Below are 21,889 nucleotides of genomic sequence, written 5' to 3'. Positions count from 1 at the left end.
CCAACTTTAATGATTCTGTGATTCTGTGACTGCTATGTCAAAAGACAAGCCTCCTGAGAGCAGGGATTCTGTGCTGCTGTTTCTGCCCTATTTGGGTGATTTCTAACATAACTGCCTTGCTCAGACCTTGTTTCTCCTCTTTGTACTTTCAGACAGACAAGACGGGTTGCTTCTTCACAAATGTGAGCCTGTCTTCCTTCAGTCGAGACTTTCGGTACTATCAAGACAGCATAGTTGCAGAGGCCTTGCTGGTGGAGGATGGCACAGGTAACTCTGGAAACGTCTCTGGTGTCTGGGAAGAGGCATATGAAGCTGTATGAAGGTGCACTAATCATACCAAGAACCCTGGAGACTTTCAGGCTAACAAAGGCTCTGAGCTTTCTGAGCTTGTCGGGGCCTGCCATCTAACCTCACAGATAGAGAGCGAGCCACCAATTCCTGGTGGCATAACACATTCATTCTGAATGCCCGTGGTCTCAGGTTCTGTAGCTTAGGGACCTCTCTAAGGGCTAGAAGATACTCAGAGCCCTGGGCAGATCATCTCCCTGTTATGAAATGTGTGTGCAGCTAAACAGTGAATCATTCTGCAGGGAAATTGCTGAGGGGTGCTTGGCGTCCTTGCTCCCTCCCTTATGTTTCTGTCTCGGTGCTTCCATTCAGAGGTACACGTCAACACTTCCCACAAATTACTCATCTCCAAGATTGGTGGGATGGCCTTGTTTGATGATGTGAATTCTTACTACCATGCTGGAGAGATGTACAGGGGAAAGGTAATTCCCAGTTACAGTCCTTTGGAGGGGTGACCGTGAGCAATGCCTTCACAGTAACTGTTACCTAGTGTCTTTTCCAATCTCACCTCCAGCCAGGAGCTTGGGAGGACAGGAATGACCCCCAGAGAGGGGGTCATTTTTGAATTGTCAAAAGTGGGAATAACATCCAAGACTGCCTTTTGCCAAATAAGCCTTGAGTAGCGGTAGCTATGGGGATCCATATGTGGGCTGCAAACCCAAACATTTGGACTCTCAGCAGCTGTGAGGTCTTCTGCTGTGAAGGGGTAGAGAGCATGGGGGTGAATGAACACTGTAGTGCAAGTGATAATAGGAGGTGATTAGTAGCAGTGTTGATAATATTGTTAGTGACTGGAAGGGTGACCTTGCTGTCTTTGGAAATGCTGCTCCTGACTTGAGGAAGCAGGAGATTCTGTCTGCTCATTAGACTCTTTTGCACTTCTCTTGCTCATCATGGTGTTCTCAGATTAAAGTCATTGACTACCAAGGCAAGACCCTGAAGCACAAAAAAGTCCTCCTCATAGTAAGCTGTGGTGAGCAGCAATTTAAGCAAAAGTACATCACTGGTGACTCTGGGACAGCTTCATTTAGCCTGAACACAACTGCTTGGAACAACACCTTAGCCTCCCTGGAGGTAAGTGAGGAACACAAGAGGTCTGTCTTGTTGGCAGGTGTATGCATGTACCTTGGAGCTATTTACTGCCCCACAGACATCTCCTCCATTCCTTGTTGAAGGACAGTAATTAAAACCTGAAACACCCCAGCATGTTCTGCATCTTGCCTCCCTCTGAGAGCATATTCTCTGGATCCCAGTTGCTTTCCTCATGAACTCTCCACACAGAGACCTGTGCTGTGGTGTTGCTCAGACCCGATCTGAGCTTCTTACCAAGCCACAGCTAGGGTCATTTGCAGGTGACTTGACTTACTTAACTAGATAAACCAACTGTGGTGGTCGTTTTTTTGTCTCGCCAGGCAAGTGTTCTGCATCAAGATTTGGATAAAGAGCCTGGGACAGTTGATTTGAGTTACCAGCGAGCCTCTTATTTTATACGTCCATTCTACAGCACCAGCAGGAGTTTTCTCTCTATTGTCCGTGTGCCGGAAACGATGCCCTGTGGTAAAAAGCAGGCTGTCCAGGTGGACTTCAGAATTTATCAGGAGGACCTGGAACACGGGCCCAAGCGTGTCATTTTCTCCTACTTTGTGAGTTTCTGGGGAAGAGCTAGTGCATGATGGCTCAAGGCCCAAGATTAGCATCTCCTACAGATTCAAGCCTGATGTTTGATAGATTTGGGTTAGCGCAGGATGGGTAGCTCATCCGGCCATCATGGGGCTGGATCCTGGTTTTGATCCTGGGGCTGCAGTAATAGCAAGAAAGGCAGCATCTTTCTTTTGGCTTTGCACAGGTACAGGGCAGGTGTTGGCCTTACCTATCCTCCCCCAAGTCTCTTGATCCCCTGAGCTCTCTCTGCTACTTGAGAGCGAGTAAAGCTCATATCCCTCCTCCTGCCCCCATTTAACCTCTAATTTCAGGGTTACTTTGATCTGCGTAGTGATCTCAAAGACTATGTGACTGGCATTCCCTTCCCTTTCTGTATTCTTCCCTAGGTCACAGGGAAAAGAGGGATAGTCCATGCAGGTCAGAAGACTGTTTGGGTTGGGCTGCCAAGAAGTAAGTGTACTCCTCTGTTTCATGTCTAGCAAGCACTCAGGGCTCTGTAGCATCCCATCTTATTTGGATATGTGGCATAAGCTTCTTTGCAATTTATAGCTGGCTCACCATTTTTCTGTGGCATCGGAGCAGCACACCTTTCCAGTTTTCATATTTCCTTTACCCTCCTGCTTGGTACCGAGAGAACAATACTTAGCATTTCCAAGCCCATAGGCTCATCCTCTGTTTTGTTAATTTTCAGAAATGTCTCCTTTTGCTGCTTCTGCAAGCAGCATGAAACTATATCCTTACCCTCTATCAAAACTCTCCTACTTTAATTTGCAATTGTGTCTACAAATAATCTTTGAGTAGTTAGGATGCCACAGCTTACAATTTTGATGGGTGTTGACTCACCGTTGTCTACTTCTCCACCTATTTTTTTTTAAACCTAAAATATAAGGTTCTTGAGGACAAAGGTCACTTCTTTGCTGGTGATGGGATGGGAGATGTTTGGTGATGGGAGTCTTTGAAAGATATCTGACTCTCACTCTTTGTGGACTTAAGCTTGAACTCCAGCAAGCTGTTTCATCTCCCTGAGGCAATGAGCAGAACCAGGAAGAGTCTTTTGCTGGTCTTGAATACCAGATCCAGAGATCTACTGACTGTTTCAGTGGTCTCCAGAAATCTCCTTGGTTCTGAAACACTTGAGGAAAGGAATTAAGCAGGCACATGCAGAATGGCAAAAGCTGAGTCCATTTCCGTTACAAAATCTGCTTTCTCCCCTCTCTCCTCCATCTAGTGCTGAAAGGCTTCTTCTCCATCCCTCTTACCTTCAGTTCGATTTATGCCCCAGCTCCAAGACTTGTTGTTTATGTTATCTTCCCTAATGGAAAAATCATCGCTGATTCTACAATCTTCAGTGTCTCCATGTGTTTCAGAAATAAGGTAGGATTTGTCTCTGAGGCCATGACTAAATGTGTGAGAGTGTATGCCTCATGAAAGAAGAGACTGAGGAATATGTAATATGTGTAGCTGTGTGTGGCTGATACTGTGTAGCATGCTGTCACATGAACTGCGGTATATGTACAGTGAAGTGTGCTGTGAGGTATGGAGCAAGTATGTGCTGAGCATTGTGGGGGCTGCTGCAATGTTTGGGAAAGGCAGAGGGCTGCTGTGTCTGTCTCCATAGGCTTGTATAGCAACTGCAACCCAGTAGGATCACAGCCCAGAACAGGTTATTAGTATGGTTCCCAGGAGAGCTCAAGGTTGTGCTGCTGCTGCAGCAGACACTTCGATGTGTTAGTACGTGGTGTTGGGAAGACAGCTGAAAGCGGCTGATGGAAGAAGTGGATTTTACTGGCCATCCCAAAAGGACTGAGTTCTTGTGGTCACTGTGACATCCATGGGAACCTGCTTTCTTGGCACTCCAAAGATGAACTTCTGAGCACTGGCATTACCCCTGCTCCATAGCTTTTTATCTGCCATGGACAGCCAGATTCAAGCAAGAACAGGAAGTGCTTCAGGAAACTGTCAGCAACCCCACAAAGGGCCTGATGATAATAACTAGGCTTATTTTTGGTCTGGGGCTCCAAAAGGAGCAGAAAGACAGCTGTGTGAGGTTTATGATCATGGCTGGCTGGTTTGAGGGGTGGAGAGAGCACTGTGTTCAGACACAGGAATGTCTCCAGTACTGTTAGCTGTGTGTACGCTGATGGTTCGCCCTCTGTCATCTTTCCTGTTAAAACCTTAACGTGATATTTTTTAAAATACCCACTAGGGGTTCTTGGGAGATTCCTTGGGTTTCCATCCAAGGCAAGTCTGTGGAAACTCTCTTCATGTAGGTCTCTTCCCATCCAGGTGGAGCTGGGCTTCTCAACGCCCCAGACCCTTCCTGATTCAGAGGTTGGTCTCCACCTGCTGGCATCTCCTGGGTCCACATGTGCTGTCTGGGCTGTGGATCAGAGCATCCTTTTTCTGAAGCCAGGAAAAGAGCTCAGCAGCTCCTTGGTGAGTGATCCTGCTCTGACTTCTTCCCTTCCCTTGTACTGACATGAAAAGGGAGGGAGGGAAGGAGGCAGACAGGCCGTTGCATCTGTGCAGAGCTTATCTCCCAAGGAACTCAAAGCACTGCCCAGAGAGACCAGCAGTACTCTGTGTGGCACAGGTGGGGGTTAGGGGACAGGTGTGAAGAAAGAGGTTGAACATCGCTCAGTGCACGGGTGGTAGATCAACTTCTGTTGTTCTCTCTCACGTTCAGTTCAGCGGGTCGTGCTGGCTCTATCAGAGGAGAGCTAGGGAAGAGTGACAGCGAGCCTGGGCTCTCGGGCGTGCATTCATGCATGGTAGCCAGGAGCAATCCAAACAGGCCTTGGATGTGTGACAGGAGGGGAATGCCAGGTTTTATTTGTGCTGATGTTTTTTTGCTTTTTCTTGCTTTCCCAGATCTATGGGCTGTTCCCACCTGTTTATAAGTCCAGGTATCCTCGCGAAGTGTCTGAAGATGATAATTCATGCGGGTTCCCAAATTCTGATGAGCCTGATGTGTTTACAGCATTCAGGGTAAAAATCGTTGATTTGGTGGGTTGGGATAATTCATGAACTGAGGGAAGTGTGACCTCCTGACTTTACCAACGTCCTAGGGATGCCATTACAGACAGTACAGGGAACAGGTCCAGTTTAGGCCCTTGTAACTCACTTGTAATTTAAATAAGCGACTTGAAATTGCTGACCAAGAAGAAACTGTTATGTGGTTACTGTGCTTTGGTTGTGTGCTTTAGGATGCCAAGGATGATTGGTTACTTTGATTGGATTTCACATAGTTTAATCTCCGTAGCATGAGCAATTGCACTCTGCAGGCTGAGAAGGCATAATATCTAAATGACCATGTGTTTGAAAAAGAATAGGTTTGGCTGTCTCAGGCCAGATGAATTAGCTCAGAAAACCTTGTTTGCCCGCTGCTGAAGATCTGAATAATTCCTTCTGAAAATGAAGCAAGAGAACACTTTGCCAAGCCAGAGGACAGCCAAGTCCCCACTGTGAGGGGACAAGGAGGCACAGGGTAGAGAGCAGAGAGGAGAGGGTAAGCTTCTGGTGCATCAGTTCTTTTTTTTTCCTACAGGAAATGGGGTTGAAAATTATGTCCAACACCAATATCAGGAAGCCCAGAGTGTGTCCAACCACTCCATTGTCAACTATGCTGCAGGAAAGAGCAGTGTTTACTTCCAGGCCCATGTTGATGTTTGCCCAGCCCCATAAAGCATATAACAGTAAGCATTTGCCAACTGTTTCTTCTTTCATGAGATGCTCAGTCTTTCAGGTGAAAACAATCCTGGATTTGAGTGAAGAGGCAGTACTTGCTGTAATTGCAAATGGAGGAGCGAGAGTGTTCCCTGGCTCTAAACCTGTTGTGCTATTGTGAGGCTGCCTGGGGCTCATGGCTTCTGGCTCTGAAATGTTAGTGAGCTGTCTGGATCCCAAGCCTTATCTCTGAGGTGAGGGAATGGTTGCCCTTCCCTTGGTGCCTACAAATGCGAGTAAGGCCCACAGCACCTCTGTTGTTTGAAATGAGGCAAGAGATTTTAAAATTTGGGATAGCACCTTCTGTTCCAGTGCCATGCTTCCCAAGAGCTGACTGGATGACCTGCAGCCTGAGCTGGGCTGGAGCCCCTCTGCTCTAAACCAGGGCCTGAGGACTCTGTGGTGACTGGGACTTTGTTATTTCCAGCAGAGCATCTGACAACATCTACCTATCAGCCCACTATGTTTTTACCTGTTTCTTCAGTTGAAGAGAAACTACACAAGCATTTCCCCAAAACCTGGATATGGGATTTGTATTCTGTGGGGTGAGTAAACTGAGCAGTGGGTATCTCCTCTGTGTGGCTTAGTGTGACTGGGAATGGCAGGAGATACAACTGGGTTTAGATCATGAGCTGCTGAGGAAAATATCTAAGGACATATGTCATGGGGCTCATACCTGTCAGGCCATTTCTCATCGGAGCTGATGTCTGCATCGAATGCATTTTCCAGTACTAGATGGTGATACAGAAGTATTGTCCATCCATGGGTGGGCTGGCGTGGGAAGATAGGAAAGCAGGTGCGGTGCAACAAGACAGTTAGTTAGGTTTACTGTCTGCACTCTGCTTGTGGTAATCCTGTAGGCCAGCATTTCCCAATCTGTGCTCACAGGATGTGTCCTGGGATGCAGGGGAAGCTGATCTCCACAGAATTCCTTCACAGGATAGGGAACTGTGTCCTGTGAGAAAGGCTCAATGAGTACATAGGGTCTGCTGAGGGAGATTTTGGAGATTTTTCATCTCTGATACTAAGAATTTGTTGTCTGGAGTCTGTTCAGGCCAGATGCCCACACATCTGCCCTCTCCCACCTCCACTGTCCTTCCAGCTACACCCATCTCTTCAGTCCCTAGCAGCAGATATTTCCTGTGTGATTTGACCACCAACCTGATCTGAGCAACCAAATGTATGTGTTACCTTCCTGTATGTGCCTGGCAAAAGTGAATGCCTCCAGTTATTGGAGTCAAATAATTTCATTAGCTTTAGCTAGGGCTGTTTTTACGTCTGCTGTGGTAGCAGCCACAGAGCAGTCTGCTGCTCTCAGAAGTTGTAATGTGGGCACCAGCCAAGTCTTTGTCCTGTCTGCATGTTGGACTTCAAGCTGTCAGTGTCTCACAGGAAGGTGAATGGCTGGATCTGTCTCTTCTGCTAAGTTCAACTGATGTTGAGCCAGTCTTGTTGCTCTTCTGGTGTCTGGTTCTCCATCCCTAGGCCAAGAAGAATAAAACTTCTGACATCTGTAAAGCATTTTTAGATGTGCAAAGGGCAAGTGCTGTCTGAGAACAGCACTGAGTGTGTGTGATGGCATTTTGCAGCCATGTAACTTATTGTCAAAAATGTTCTGTTGATATAAAGATCTGAGGCAGGGGTCCCTACTTCTACAAGGACCCACTTGTAACCCTACAAGGGCTACAAGTTCAGCAGAGGTTAGGGGTTAGACCGAGGTTAGGGAATGGGGTGCATTGGAGAGAATGGTGCAGACCAGGTCACGTAGTGCTGCATACAGCAAGATTCAGTTAAATGTGTCTGTTGCTGTCTACTTCTCCTCAGTCCCAGTGGGAACAAGAATGTCACTGTCACTGTGCCTAACACCATCACAGAATGGAAAGCAGGGATGTTCTGCATAGGCCATAATGGCTTTGGACTAGCTCCAACCTCCAGTCTGCTTGTTTTCAAGCCTTTTCTTGTGGAGCTCACACTGCCATCTTCTGTGATCCAGGGTGAGACCTTCATCTTGAAGGCCACAGTCTTCAACTACCTGCAGCGATGCATGAAGGTAGGTGAGCCCTGATAGGCTCTGCAAGAAAAGTAAGGTATGGATAGGTAGAAGATGGCTGAAATCTATGGCCTGTGATATTTATCTTGTTACCACCTGCCATCCCTGCTGCCCCTTCAGATCCAAGTGACCCTGGACAAGTTCGCACGCTTCCAGCTGAAGCCATGCAAAGGCTGTGTCTACAGCAGCTGCTTATGTGCCAGTGAAGCTAAGACCTTTCAGTGGAGTGTCACAGCTGAGCAACTGGGTGAGAACAGGGAGGTGGGATGATAGAATTGGGAAGGGGTGGGACCAAGGTAGGGATGTTTTATAAGAGCTGACATGGAGTGAGGAGTTATTTGCCTTGTTAACCAGAGAGTAGTTGTTTGCATTCATTCTAAGGTCATGACTACTAGCAAGTCTGTGCTAGGAGGTACAGAATCATATAGGGCTCTGATCTAATTTTTTGTTGTCAACAGATGACTTCTATTGTATAAATGGGAAGTTTATGCCCCTAAATGTGTATTATTTTCAGGGCTCATGAACATCACGCTCAGCACAGAGGCTGTGGCCACCGAAGAGCTCTGTGGCAAAGAGACACCATTTGTCCCAAACCAAGGACAGAAAGATATGATCACCAAACTCCTTCTAGTCCGGGTCAGACAAACTTTTCTGTTACAGAGACCTAAAAGTGGGCTTTGTGTAATTCCCAGATTTTGTGCAGGTTAATTTTGGGAGTTACGCCTTGCTATTCAAGGTGTGTAATTAGAATCTTGGGGCCTGACCTGGGCCCAGCTGTGAGGGCTAATGGATGTGGGAGGTAGAGAAGTATCCTTCACTTCATACCTTGGAAAACTTTAAATAGGTATACTCTTTTATGTTCTAACTCCTGAGCTCTCTGCTGAATCTTACAGCATCAGTTTCCCAGACATTGAGAATCTGAAAATGCATGTTGTTGTCTTATCTGAGATGAAAATTATTTACAGTAAATTACATTTTTGTGTGATAATGGTGTTACTCCAGCTGACTCTCCAGCCTGAACCAGGATTTTGTCCATATCTATTTCTAATCCACTTGTAATCCTGTTTCTCTCCTGTGTGCTCATTGTAATGATACTTTTATGTGCTCGAACAGCCAGAGGGAGTGTTGGTAGAAAAGGCTCACAGCTCCATCCTGTGTCCCAGAAAAGGTAGAGAGATTGTTTTCTTCTTTCACCCTGCTCATACGCCCCTTCCTGCCTAACCACCTCCTGCGTCTTTCCACTTTTTGAATATTTTCTCTGCTAACATGACCAAGCTACAGAAGCATATTCTAATTGTGGTGCCAGCTAGAGCTTCCCCTGGGTAAGGATGTAGGGAGGTGCAGTCTTTTAGCATCAACATCCCTGATACTAATGTGACAGCTTGAGGCCTTTTTCACCTGTGCTAATAAAACCAGCCTACTGAAAATGGCGAGGCTGGAGGACGTGACTTAGGATTGCTGCTCCTGTCTTGAATTTTATGGTGTCTAATGGGGCCATTAGCAGATTTTGAGAGCATGAGGCACACTGAGAAGACATGCCTGCAACTGAAATCTGAAACAAGATGGAGTAACTTATGTAGTGAAAAGCTAGTGGCTTTGACCACAGAAGGTTTCCAGGAGAAGATCCTGTCAACCTCTGTAGAAGGAAGGCTGTTAGGATAGCACAGTCATGATGAGGTGGATGGAGGGAGTTGAGGGTGGAATGGGACAGGGTTTTTGAGGTGATCTGTAACTTCTGTGGCAGGAAAATGGGATGTTAGCATAGAACAGTCTTGAACAGTTTCTGAGGGTTTTGAAGGCTGTTTTCATCAGAATTTCCTTCTTTTTGTCCTCCCCACATACCTTACCCCACCGGTGTATTCCCACAGGGAATCCAGCACAGGAGTCTGTGTCTCTGATGTTGCCGCTAAATGTGGTTGAAGGTTCAGTCAGAGCCACCATGTCGGTCACCGGTAAGGAATTCAGCTACGATAATACCTTTCCAAATCCCACATCTCTGAGCTTAGTCCTAGGAAAGCCCAAACTCAAACCCCCCCATACCCTTTCTGAGGTTTCTGAGTCTCCACTGCACTGTTCTTCCCATGTGTGTGGGAAGACAACCAGATAACATAAAACACTCAGCAAGGGAGAGGATGTTCTGTTTAGGGGCTTCGCCTGCCAGGATGGGATGTGTACAGCCTGTATGGAGGGCACAGTGGAACTGATAAGCTGGCTGGACAGATGTACCCCACACTGCTCTGCTGGGACTATCTTGCCTGGATCACTGCTGGGAACGGGTCACAGGTAGGAAGAGTCGGTAAGGGTGCCTATGCTCTGTTCCAGGTGACCTCATGGGGGCAGCACTGCAGAACCTGGACCGCCTGGTGCAGATGCCCCATGGCTGTGGGGAGCAGAACATGGTGCTGTTTGCCCCCATTGTCTATGTGCTGCAGTACCTGGAGAAAACAAGGCAGCTGACCCCTGAGATCAAGGAGAGGGCAACAGGATTCCTGCGCAATGGCAAGTGCAAGAGACCCACCTTGCTCTTCTGCCTTCCCCTGTGTCCAACCTACCAATGGTTGCCCACTCCCCTTCCCCCCAGAGCACTCCTCCACTTATAATGTTAACACCACCCCATTCCCTGCCCAGTGATTTCATTGCAAATACCATTCTGAGTGCTAATGCCCTATCCTACTCCCTAGGGTACCAGATACAGCTGCAGTATCAACACCCTGATGGTTCCTACAGTGAATTTGGTGCCAAGGATGAGTATGGTAATACTTGGTAAGCCCTGGTTTCTCTCCCTGCTGTCTATCTGCTGTCTGACAGCCTGGAGGTGGGCAGCTTAATGCTTACAACATTGAATCTTTTCTGTTCTCTTGGACCCAAAGTGTTCCAGATCCTTTGCGGGGTAGGGCACCCCAGGGTTATGCAGCTGTCCTTGGAATGAACTGTCCTTGGACCAGCAAATAAGGAATAGCAGAACAATAGGTGAGGAGAGACTCACCAGTTTCAAACTCCCACTTTTTTTCTTTTTCCTCAGCTTCTGCTTAGATTCTTTCTTTTCACTCATTCTTCCCTCTCTTTCATTCACTCCATCTCTTTCTGCTTGTCTCTTCCCTCTCTCATGCCTTTTTTCTTTTCTCTCCCCAACCAGGCTGACTGCATTTGTGCTTAAATGCTTCGTCCAAGCCAAGCCATACATTTTCCTGGACAACAGGACCATCCAAGCTGCTCTCACCTGGCTGGAGTTCCACCAGCTTCCCAATGGTTGCTTCAGAAATGTGGGCCAACTTTTCCACGCGGCCATGAAGGTAGGAGACAGAGCACCTTGGAGGACAAGTCAAAGCAGTTCTTGCCAAGTCTACTGGTAATCATTTGAGTTCACTTTCCTGTGTTGTTCTGCTTTCTTGTGTGGGAGCAAGCCAGGGATAGGTGGGACCTTTACTGAAGAGCTTCAGGTCTTTGTGTATTAACTTTCCCAGCTTTTTGGGTGTTTATGCTTTTTATAGGGAGGTGTGGATGGGGAGGTCCCCTTGGCTGCCTACATCACTGCTGCATACTTAGAGGCAGGAGAGACACCAGAGGTAAATATTTGGATTCTTTGCCATGCTCTTGCCTTAAGATCTGAATCTTGAAGAGCTTAGTAGTGTCACTGATGCAGACAACATAGTGTCTTGGAGAAGCTTGTGGACAAATTAATAGGATAGGTGAGGAAGAACTTATCACTTCTCAGGAAAAAGCTTCAACTATTCCTTGAAGAGGACATTGCTGGCAGGGGAGAAGGTGAGGTTAGACTACAGAGAGCCATTGGAGTTCATGGCTAGATACTATGACATGGCTAGATACTAGGCTTTGGCTGCTCATTCCTGCCCCACGGCCCTGCCATCCTCCCAGCCCCTTGCTAGCCTTGGTACTACACGCAGCTGAGAGCTAGTGGTGAGTTGTTAGGGGGGAGATGTTGGTGTAGCTGCTCCCGCAGTTAAGTAAATAGCCATAACGACATTTTTAATGTGTTTTAGCTTCCCAGAAAGTGTAAGTCTGGGAAAAGAGTGCTGTAGGGAGATACATGTTGCAAAGTAGGGCAGATGGGATTGCACACCTAAGTAATAACAAGAGGGAATTCTTACAAATGCTAAATATCATAACTAATTACTCTGCGGTACTGGCAGTTAAAAAAATATAGTCAACTCGATGGAGAAATGCTATTGGTATAGACTTTGGGAAGCAAAATTCTCTGAAAATAAGAAAAGTAAGTGAAAGAGTGGTGCTTTTCATTGCAACTGAAAACAATGTGCTTCGGGAAAAAAGTGAGACAGATGGAAATTAACCTTCTTTCTGGCAATAGATGTCATTCAGGTCACTTTTTTTCACCGTTAGGACAATTAAGTGTTGGAACAGGTTGCCTAGAGAGGTTTAGTTGTCTCCATCATTCTATGTTTTCAAGATCTGACTGGAAAAAACACCTGGGCTGATTTCATAGCTAACCCTGCTTTGAACAGGAAGTTGGATTAGAGACCTTCTGAGGTCCCTCCCAATCTGAATTATTCTATCATTTGGTAATTCTATGAACTGTCTGAGTTTTGGCTGACTTTTGTGGAGGAGGCTTTTCATGAAACTGGATGATGAATATTTGACACATACAGTGCTCTGCAGCACAATGAAACAAAAGGAAAAGGACCTTCATCCTGGTAGAAGATTAACAAACAGTTGTTGTAGGTCTTAAGAACCAGTTTTGTCATTTGGGAAGAAAAGCAAAGAATTACTGAGAAGAGACCAGACTGTGCTCCAAATTCATGAATAAAATCCTGAGAGGGAGACAAACAGGACCTCAAAGCAATTTGCATGATGAGCTAGTGGAAGCCACTCTGTCCTGAATGAATCCACAGAGGGTGACTCAGTGCTCTGACAGTGGTGGGAGAATCTAGGCTACCACAAGGTAGGAGACCTCATAAAATTCCTCATGCTCCAGAGAAGATGTATTGTTAGCTGTAAATAACAATATCATTTATATTATATATATATAGTTATCTATATAATATAATAATGGATGTAGTATTACTGCTCCAGGCAACAGTATTGTTAGCTCAGAAAGAATTGTCCATGGAGCGAGGAATGCTTCGTTGCATCAGATGATTTGTTGATGTGAAAGTAACCAGACAATTATTCAATTGAACACAAATTGTTTTTATATAAAATGGTCATGACATTGAAATACACTCATAAGTAACAACAAATAGGTAAAACCACAAGTCTCACAGTAGTTATCCTAGACCCAGTGAAGGAATTTGCTGCATAGGTCTGTGGGCAGATGAAGTGGGGAACACAAAGCTTGTCATAGCACTTAGAAGAATATCCTTGAGTGGGTTGGGTTATAAATGATATTACAAAGAATACACAATCACTGGAGGTCAAAATCCTGAGAAAGAGTTTGAGGATGCCCTGCAAGGGCTAATGCACTCAAGATGTTCAGAACAGATCCTACTTTCCCTTACAAGCATATCTAAAAGGCTCATAAAAGTCATTAGGGGTTAAAATGCAGGGAAAAGGTTGGAGATATTTTACACTGTCCTGAATAAACTGATGTTAAAGCATGGTTTGTATGGCAAAAAAATCTAGGCAAACAGACCTCTACCCCCACTCTTTTGGAAATGGATTTCTTGGAACCGAACAGATTGTTTGTGTTGACTGCAGAAACAAATGGCATGTTGTAGAGGAGCAATTTCTTAGCTGGCATGTGACTGCTCCCAGGGAAGCTAAATGCTTCTGTACAGCATGCAGTTAGGACTGCTATTGTCAACACCAGGATAGCACAGTAAGTGTGAAAAAACTGCCAGTAGAGTGGCACTCGGTTTTTGTGTTAGTTTCACCAGAAGACACCAGAACCAGGTGGGTTATAATACGTCAGACTCTTCAAGGTATTAAGATGTATGATAATAGTCAGCACTTCACAGGTGGTACATCAAGTGTTTTCACTCTTCACTCAAGTTTGGTAGTTGTACAGACACTAGTGCTGTTAACTCCATTTTAACTGTCTGGGAAAGTGAAAGATTGAAGATGGAAAAGTAATCATAAAGGAGCCTTTGAATAAATTCATGAATGTGGTATAATTCCTACTTAGGTCTATTCAGTTACAGAATACAAAGGTTACTGTGCTGCTTGCAGTTATTATATTTAAAGGCAAATAGAGAAGTAGGACTTTTGAAATGGTGGGAGCTTAGCTTACTGCTTCTGCTGGGCTTTAACAAGAAAGAACAACCAAAAAGCATCAGCTGGATCCTGTGAACTTTTGGTACTCCATGAGTAGATACTATGAGCCTTTCTGAAAATTGGTAGCCGCATCCAGCAGTACTACTCCACCATCTAGAGAGCACAAGATGACACAGACGTTACCTTTTCTCTTTCCTAGATGGGAAAGAGGTGAGGAGCATGTTGCATGTCAGAATAAATCTTAAATGTAGCCCTTGTGCAATCCTTACTGTACCTAACTGCAAGAGGGGAAACTATGAAGTGCTATAAATGCACACATATGGGACAGACAACCACTGTGAGCCTTTAGCTCATGTTTGGAATAGCATAACTGAATGCTAGAATACAATGCTGCTGAGACTAGTGGGTTTGCTGTCTCCTGCCCACAACAGTACTGATGTTCCAGGGGAAACTGGAAATCCCATTGACCTTGTAAGGCACCATAGAGGTGAATTGAACAGAGTAATCTTGGTCAGCAGGCTGGATGTAAGCATTTGCAATTGTGTGTTGTTGCTCTTTTTGTGTTTGGACTTGCAAAGTATGACATTGTGGTGTTATTCCAGCAGTAAAGGCATTCATTTCACTGAGAGAGCACTGCTGAAAGTGACTTGCTTGGGCAGGTCTATCAAGCACCTTGCACCAAGGGCTGGAGACACTGGTTACTGGTGCTGCACTGATCCAAAGAGAAGAGTGCAGGCTCTCTTGAGAGAGAGCACAGGGACACCTTAGAGAACATATGGGCTGCTTTCTGTGCTGACATGTGCTAATGCATCCTTCTGCTTCTGTACCTCAGTGTTTGCCTGCCTCACGTGTGTTTGTGTGTGACCAACATCCATGCAACTCTTCTCTGTAGAGTACAGTGGTGCGCAAGGCTCTGGGCTGCGTTGTTACTTCCCTTCACAAAGCTGCCAACACTTACACCCAAGCCCTGCTGGCCTACACCTTCGCCCTGGCTAAGGACTCTCAACGCACACAAGAGCTACTTGATATACTTGATCGAAAGGCAATCAGAGCAGGTATGGGAACCCCAGTTCCACGTGAACATCAGAGAAGGGATGAGCGACCTTTCTGAGCCCTTGGTTACATGCAAACTGGAAGGACTATGGTCCTCTCTTTAGGTCTTAATTCCTGTCCTTCACCAAAGAGAGTTTTTAGACAGCCAGTCTGTGAACCCAAGGTATGTACTGGCAATACTGGGGTGTGAGTGCTGATTTCCTTTAAGCCTCTCACCCTCTTCTGGTACCTGAAGTAAAGGTTGGGCTCTGAGAGAAGTGGGCTTCCTTAGGCAGAACTGCAAAGCGCCAGAGAGGAAAGCAAGCTGGCAAACTGCCCCATTTCTTGTTAGTCCCAGACCCCCAGAACTAGCTAGTGGGTAGCTAGCTAGTATCAGGTAGTTAGCAGACCTGATGAAGAGGACAAGGGAGAAGTTGGATGTCTGGCATGTAATGAGTATGCAAATATGTGTTTGCATATTAGTTTTTGCATATCACCTTAGTAAATGGATCTTTAAATGCGTAATATGGAGGGTTGGGTATTGCAAAATACATGAGATCACACTTCACTCAGTGACGTGATGACCCAGCCATGAGGCTTTGCACACACAAGCCACTGTGACCTCTAGGCCTCAGGATTTCTTTCCTGACATCCCTCAATGTTATCTACTTCCTTCCTTTCCCAGGTGGGCAAATCCACTGGAGTCAGACCCCATCTAAGCCCAGACCCAGCACCAGCGCTTGGTCACAGCCACTGTCTGTGGATGTGGAGTTGACAGCCTACGTCCTCCTGGCCCTGCTCTCCAAGCCAAATGGCACAGGGTCTGATCTCACCACAGCCTCTCGCATCGTGGCCTGGCTCACCAGGCAGCAGAATGCCTATGGAGGGTTTGCCTCAACACAGGTAACTCGTGGCTGGGGAAGGGGATGTTACTTGAGAAAGAACCTCTGCACAGTACATGCAAGTGTGAAAGTAACAGCGTGAAGGCTTTGAGGAGAGGTCCTTAGGACAGTGAGTTCAAGTGTCTTTGGGTCTCAGAGCTGCAGAGCAAACATGAAAATGTAATTGTTTCTTCCTTTTCAGGACACAGTAGTTGCTTTGCAGGCCTTGGCTAACTATGCAGCACTGACGTACAGCACGAAAGGGGTGGCAGAAGTGAGAGTGAGATCCCAGAGAGGCTTTGGGAGGAAGTTCCAAGTCTCCTACCAGAACCGACTGTTGGTGCAGGAGGTGGCACTGACAGAAGTCCCAGGAAAGTTCTCAGTGCAGGCCCATGGCAGCTGTTGTGTCTTTACCCGGGTAGGTTGCCCCCTTCCCACAGACACTGCTGTGACAACTCTTTGCTCACCATCTTATCAAAACTGAAAGTCTCTGTTGCAGCTCTATGCGAAGAAATAATCCCAGCCTGTTGCCAATGCAGTAAACCTGTGTGCCATAGGAGATTCAAGACATAACGTGTCCAAATGTGAGGACAGTGATGCTTCTGTGGCTCTCAGGGTATCGGAGGATGGAAATCTTGCATTGTGTGCCCGACTTGCACAGTCTCAAGGGGAAGAGTAAAGAGAAGGACTCTCAGCTGGAAAGATCATGGAAAATTTCCAATCTGAGTGACCTTTATTTTGGGTAGTGGGATGAGTGTGGTCACTGTGTATGGTTTATCCAGTCACTGTCTGGGGTCCATATTTTGAAAATTAGTCAGTGAAACAAAAGGTATGATAAATGATATTGAACTAACAATTATCCATGTCTTATTCTGTCTTTTTGTCTCTCCCTGCAGATGGTGCTGAGGTACAATACGCCCTCCCCACAGGTCTCCACGTCCTTTGCCTTGCACGTGAAAACTGAGCCAGTCAATTGCACGGATGATGGCACACACACTGTTACTGTCTATGTCAATGTCAGGTGACTCTAAAGACACAGCCCCACTTGGGAAGGAATGTCAGGCATGGCTGGAGAGCTAAGGGGTGCTTCTTGGCTGCAACGGAGACACCAGGCAGTTTCAGCAGAATGCCCAGATGGCAGATGGAGGAGGAAAAATACAAGTGACTCTGGGGAAGGGGAAATGTTTCTGAAGGATTTGGTTCTTGCTAGGGAGAGGAGTGCAAGTAGTCACCTCAGATTGGGGATGCTTAGAGCAGTGCAGCCATCATCTTACCCCCATGAGAGGGAGCAGTGACTGCCGTGGCCCCGATCCTGGCTAAGTTGCCTGGCTCAGGGTCTTGCACACAGGGTATGGTGGTGGAGGGAAGGGGAAGCTGGGAGAGACTCTCTTTTTTACTTTCTCCCCCAGGTACACTGGGAAGAGATCCACTTCCAACATGGTGATCGTGGAAGTGTCCCTACTGTCTGGATTTGTCTTAGCTCCAGGATCTGGGATGTCTGTAAGAAGCCTGGAATCAGGGTGGTGATGTGGTGTCAGTGGGACTGTCCATGCCCAAGGAGAGGGAAAGGTTGCATAGGAAAGTGTTGCCAAGCAATCTCACCATCCTTTCATCTCTGCCACACAACAAACGTGAACACATACTGTCATCTCGCTCTTTGTGCCTTGAGAATGATGGTCCTTCTGGCCCAATTCACTCAGCAACTTTACTGCTAAGTAGCCTAGGTTCCTGTCCTTGAGTTTTGCAGGAGATGAGTGGTCCTACAGGGAGATCAGCCTGAAGGGCTAAGAGCTCAAAATAAGTTTGGAAGTGAGTGAATAAGAATCTGCCCACTCAAGCTTAGATAAACCTTGTTGGCATGTCTCACACTTGTTTTTTAAAAGACCCAATTAAATTGCTTCCTGTGCTCTTCTGTCCTAGCTGCAGCATTGGCACCCTGTGAGAAGAACTGAGAAAACACAAGGAGGTGTTGCCATCTACTTGGACAAGGTATGTGTGTGTTCTACTAGAGAAGCTGCAGGAGTGGAGGACAGTGGCAGAGTTGCGTGGGGAATCCAGGACTGAGCTAGCAGAGCAGGATATTCAAGATTCATCTTGAAGTCCTGCCTCTGACTCAACAGAGTTGTTATTGCCTGTCAGTAGGATCAAATTCAGGTGAGGAATAAAAAGAACAGCTTGTAAGTGAACTGTCATTTGCTCTTCATCCCCAGCTGAGCCATAAGTCTGAGACATATGTCCTGCATCTGGAACGGGAGGTTGGGGTGACCAACCTGAAGCCAGGCCATGTCAGGGTCTATGACTACTACCATCCAGGTGAGTGTGGAACCATGAGGTGCAAGGTCTGTCTGGGTGTTTGCGGTTGGCTCTGTGCAAGGATAACTTAGGTCTCTCCTGTCCTGTTGCAGAGGAGCAGGCCCTGGCTGATTATAATATCTTCTGCATCTGAGGTAGGTGTGAGTCCCTTCCTCAGCCCCTGTACAGACCTAACAACTTTGTGATCTTTCCTCTGCAACCCAACCACCTCTCTCTTGTCCCAGAGGAGCTCTGTGTATCTCTGATACAGCATGTTCCCTTCATTTAGGACTACATCTCAAATTCCCTAGGCCTCCAGGGACTTTAGTCTCTTCCTTCTGTTTACTAGACTTTGTAATGTAGTCTTTGCTGGATTGCCCTGTAGGCAAGACATGAAGTGATTAACGTGTCCATGCTGTGAAGGACTAGTTGTGTACATTTTCTGGGACTCTCTGCAGGGGTATCTGGGCTGGTATAGTGCATGGGTCTGCCTGCCAGCTGAGGGACAGTGCTCATAGATGGTTTGCACTGTTCTAGAAGAACTTCCAAGCAGAATTCACAGTACTAATTTCAACTTACCCTGTTTGGGTATGGAGAGACCCACCTGTTCCTGGGGAGGGGCTGAAATAAAACAACGGCACTAGATCAAACCAGAGAAACAATTTCTGTTAGAGTCCTTAGTGAGAACCTGGGCTCCCTAGCTGTTAGCATCCCAGAGTTGTTAATTTGGGTCATGTTATTTTCTCTCTGGGTTACTCCCTCTTCCTGCTCTCTTTTCTCCAAGGGCTTGGTCTGCTCTCTTACTGTCCACTGTTTAAGCCCACAGGGATTCCACTGGTGCGAGATGCCCTAGGTCAAAAAGGCTGCTGCATTATTGCTTCTGGTATGATGGGGCACGTACCACCTGGAAAGTCATATCTCTGGGCTTGGGAGATTGGTGCTGAGGCAGATCTCAAGTTGGATTTCAGGACTAAACCCAACCCAAGCCATCCTGCTCATCCTGACAGCCATCTCCTGGTGAATTCTTTGGGGTGTCTGATTAATTCTGATTGTTTTAATCCAGGGATTTTCTTGCTTGTAAAAGAATGAAAATAAAATATAAGACACAAATCTGGGTACTGTGGTGTGTGTTTGGACTCCATGACAGAGGATTACCTTGGAGGAAAGTGCAGAAGCAAACTCTCATAGAGAGAGTGTAGCTGAACCATGCACCTGGCATTCATTTCTTCCAGCACTGGCTTCCACTCCAGCAGCATCATGCAGCCATCAGTGTGAGGTGAGGACTGCATGGAGCCTGATCCCACTGAGCATCACCTACTGCACACAGGTGTACCTGAGAAAAAGGCCTGGGCTGATTCTGCAGTTCACAGGGATGTAAAGTAAAGCTACCCTGCTGTGTACCTCACAGATTAGCTTCTGTCCTCCTAGCGTAGAAAGAGGGAGGGTAGTAATTTTAGTTTCTGCACCTCCTATGAAGCTGGATCTTGCACATGATGATTCAAGCATGAGTTGTCAGGCAGGGATGGTGCCTCAGGGTTGAACGTTCCCCGCCAGTGAGCTGCTGGAGAGTGAACAGGATCTTTGTCACATGACAAGAAGATGCAAGGACAATTCAACAACTGAAGGGTATGTGGAAATTCAACATCTATCACTGCTTTTTAAAATCAAACCTCATGATTTGAAGGAAGTCCAGCTTATGATCTGGGATCTTCAAGAACATACATTGCTATGTCCCTGTACAGACAGGTAGGTCTCCACCCAGAGCTGGCTGTGAACGTGATGGCTAAGCACAAAGTCAGGCTTAGGAGTGGAAGGTCTGGGAGAGGGGGTGGGCTTGAGGGTCTGGATGTGGCTACAGGCCTGAAAGTTCTCCAGACCAGACCCTACAGCTAGTTTGGGATTTGTGGTGGTTTAAAGGGAGGGATTTGGAAAGTGTCTTTAAATTTCAACTCTGAAGTTCCAGAGTAACCCTGAAGTCTCAGCAAGTCCCCTCTGTGAGGCAAAGACACAAGCACTGCAAGTTCTGTTGGTTAAGAGTGAACATGCTCTGTAACGCACCGGGGAGATCTGCCAGCAAGGCAGGCTGGTGAAAACCTGCTCCATGCTTCATGTGTGGGTTAAGAGGACCAGAGTGGATGCATAAATTCAGCACAGCAGTTGGGCGTTACCACTGCCCTGTGCAGTGCCGGAAGCGGCTGCGCTGAGGTTGGCTTCATTCCAAGTGTCACTTTCTCCCTCCTTCTGCACCTTTGTTTAAACAGGTGCTTTTTCTTTCCCTTTATTCAACTTCCTCAGCAGTCCATGAGCAACACAGGGCCCAACTCTGCAGAACAGTTTTTTTGCCAGAATACTACTTTATCTGAAACTTTAAAAAAACAACTTTGCAGGTACTGCATCTTTCTTTGCAAATGTCTCCTCTCCCTCTTGCCTTTGCTTCTGGCAATGTCTGTCCTTGCTGATATGAAAAAGCAGAACTGGAGCTAGCCTGGCTTGCAGCTGGTATTGATACTTAGAGAGCGCCATTGGCTAGAGCTTGGGCTCTTGTAGAGAGGGGGGGACCCCACTTATCACTGCCAATGCCACCCTGTTCTCACCATTTGTTTTGCAGTGCGTGGCCAAGCACAGGCAACAGGTCTGATAAAAGTCCCTAGAATAGAGGTTTATTGGGAAAGCAACTGCTGTAGTGGTCATACACACACATGTATTCTACCTACTCCTTACTGACCCCGGGAGGGGTAGCTCACGCATGAACCCATTATTGCTGGAGGAGTTCATACATAAACCTCCCCTCCCACGCGTATGTGTACACATACTCTGTGTAAAAATTGCATGTCGTGACATTTTTGACTCAATTTTGCAATTTCTGTGCCCACTTTCTTATCATCTCTCTGGGTCCTTCAAAATGTTCTTTCCTGGACTTAAACTGTAGTACCTCCCGTATCTGGCTACTAGAGGCCATTTGGAGGGAGGTGGCTGTCTTCCAGGGAATTTAAAGGTGGAAAAAAACACTTTTGTACAAAACACATTGATTTCTCTGTGGCCTAAACTTCTCCCTCCCTGCTTAGAGCAGGAGGTGTCAAACATCACACTCATTTGTTTATGCTTCACAAAATTGAGGGGTTGCAGTGCTTCAGCCTGGAGTCTCAGTGGTGCATGTGCTTCTGTCGAGCTTGTGATCGGCTCCACCGCTTGAGCACCAAGGACTGCCTACCTCCAGGGACACAAATCCAGCCTCAACTCCTTGTGTGCCTCTTGCCAAGCGATCAATGGGTCTGTGGGCTGGGGAAGGATCTCAGCACAAGACAGCAGCCAGGCACTGTGTGCCCTGCCACAAGTTGCAGTGGGTGCAGAGCCCTGCTAAGTGTTTGCTTCCCGAGTGCCTCCTGGCCACCAGCAGCTGGTCACCATTCCGGTAATGGGAGATGGAGATGGGGCTGAGTCAGATGAATCATGCACACCAAACCTGTGACTTTGTCTTTGCTGCTTCAACATTTATTTCATTCTGCTTCATTGACCGGGGGTTGGATTGGGTTGATTGCTCTGGATGTAGGTTTCCAATCAGTGCTAGGTTCAGAACTTCAGAGGTGTTTATGTGTCCACTCTCACAAAACGGCTGCTGGAGTCAGTAGGAGCCAGAACGCTCAATACCTCTGCCTTTGTGAGCCCCTGTGCTCTTATGATCTGGCTGTCCCCTTGAACCGCTGTGGCT

General features: G+C 46.7%; 1 protein-coding gene across 1 annotated transcript; it reads left to right on the top strand.

Moving 5' to 3' along the window:
* Window positions 1-152: 152 nt before the first annotated feature.
* Window positions 153-18,334, top strand: LOC104620129 (alpha-2-macroglobulin-like protein 1; the record flags this gene model as incomplete). The annotated part of the gene is made up of 24 exons (XM_010286256.1): window positions 153-267; window positions 661-770; window positions 1,255-1,422; window positions 1,761-1,991; window positions 2,397-2,460; window positions 3,239-3,384; window positions 4,297-4,446; window positions 4,882-4,998; window positions 5,558-5,705; window positions 6,164-6,281; window positions 7,561-7,786; window positions 7,907-8,033; window positions 8,301-8,422; window positions 8,900-8,954; window positions 9,655-9,738; window positions 10,109-10,289; window positions 11,282-11,352; window positions 15,693-15,910; window positions 16,091-16,306; window positions 16,785-16,909; window positions 17,298-17,388; window positions 17,809-17,877; window positions 18,099-18,201; window positions 18,294-18,334. Coding segments are annotated over 24 exons (3,096 nt in total), but the record flags the coding sequence as incomplete, so codon positions are not given.
* Window positions 18,335-21,889: the final 3,555 nt, after the last annotated feature.

This window comes from Phaethon lepturus, unplaced genomic scaffold, assembly GCF_000687285.1.
Source record: "Phaethon lepturus isolate BGI_N335 unplaced genomic scaffold, ASM68728v1 scaffold37214, whole genome shotgun sequence".
Classification (NCBI taxonomy): Eukaryota; Metazoa; Chordata; class Aves; order Phaethontiformes; family Phaethontidae; genus Phaethon; species Phaethon lepturus.
This window is presented reverse-complemented; position numbering and strand designations above follow the sequence as displayed.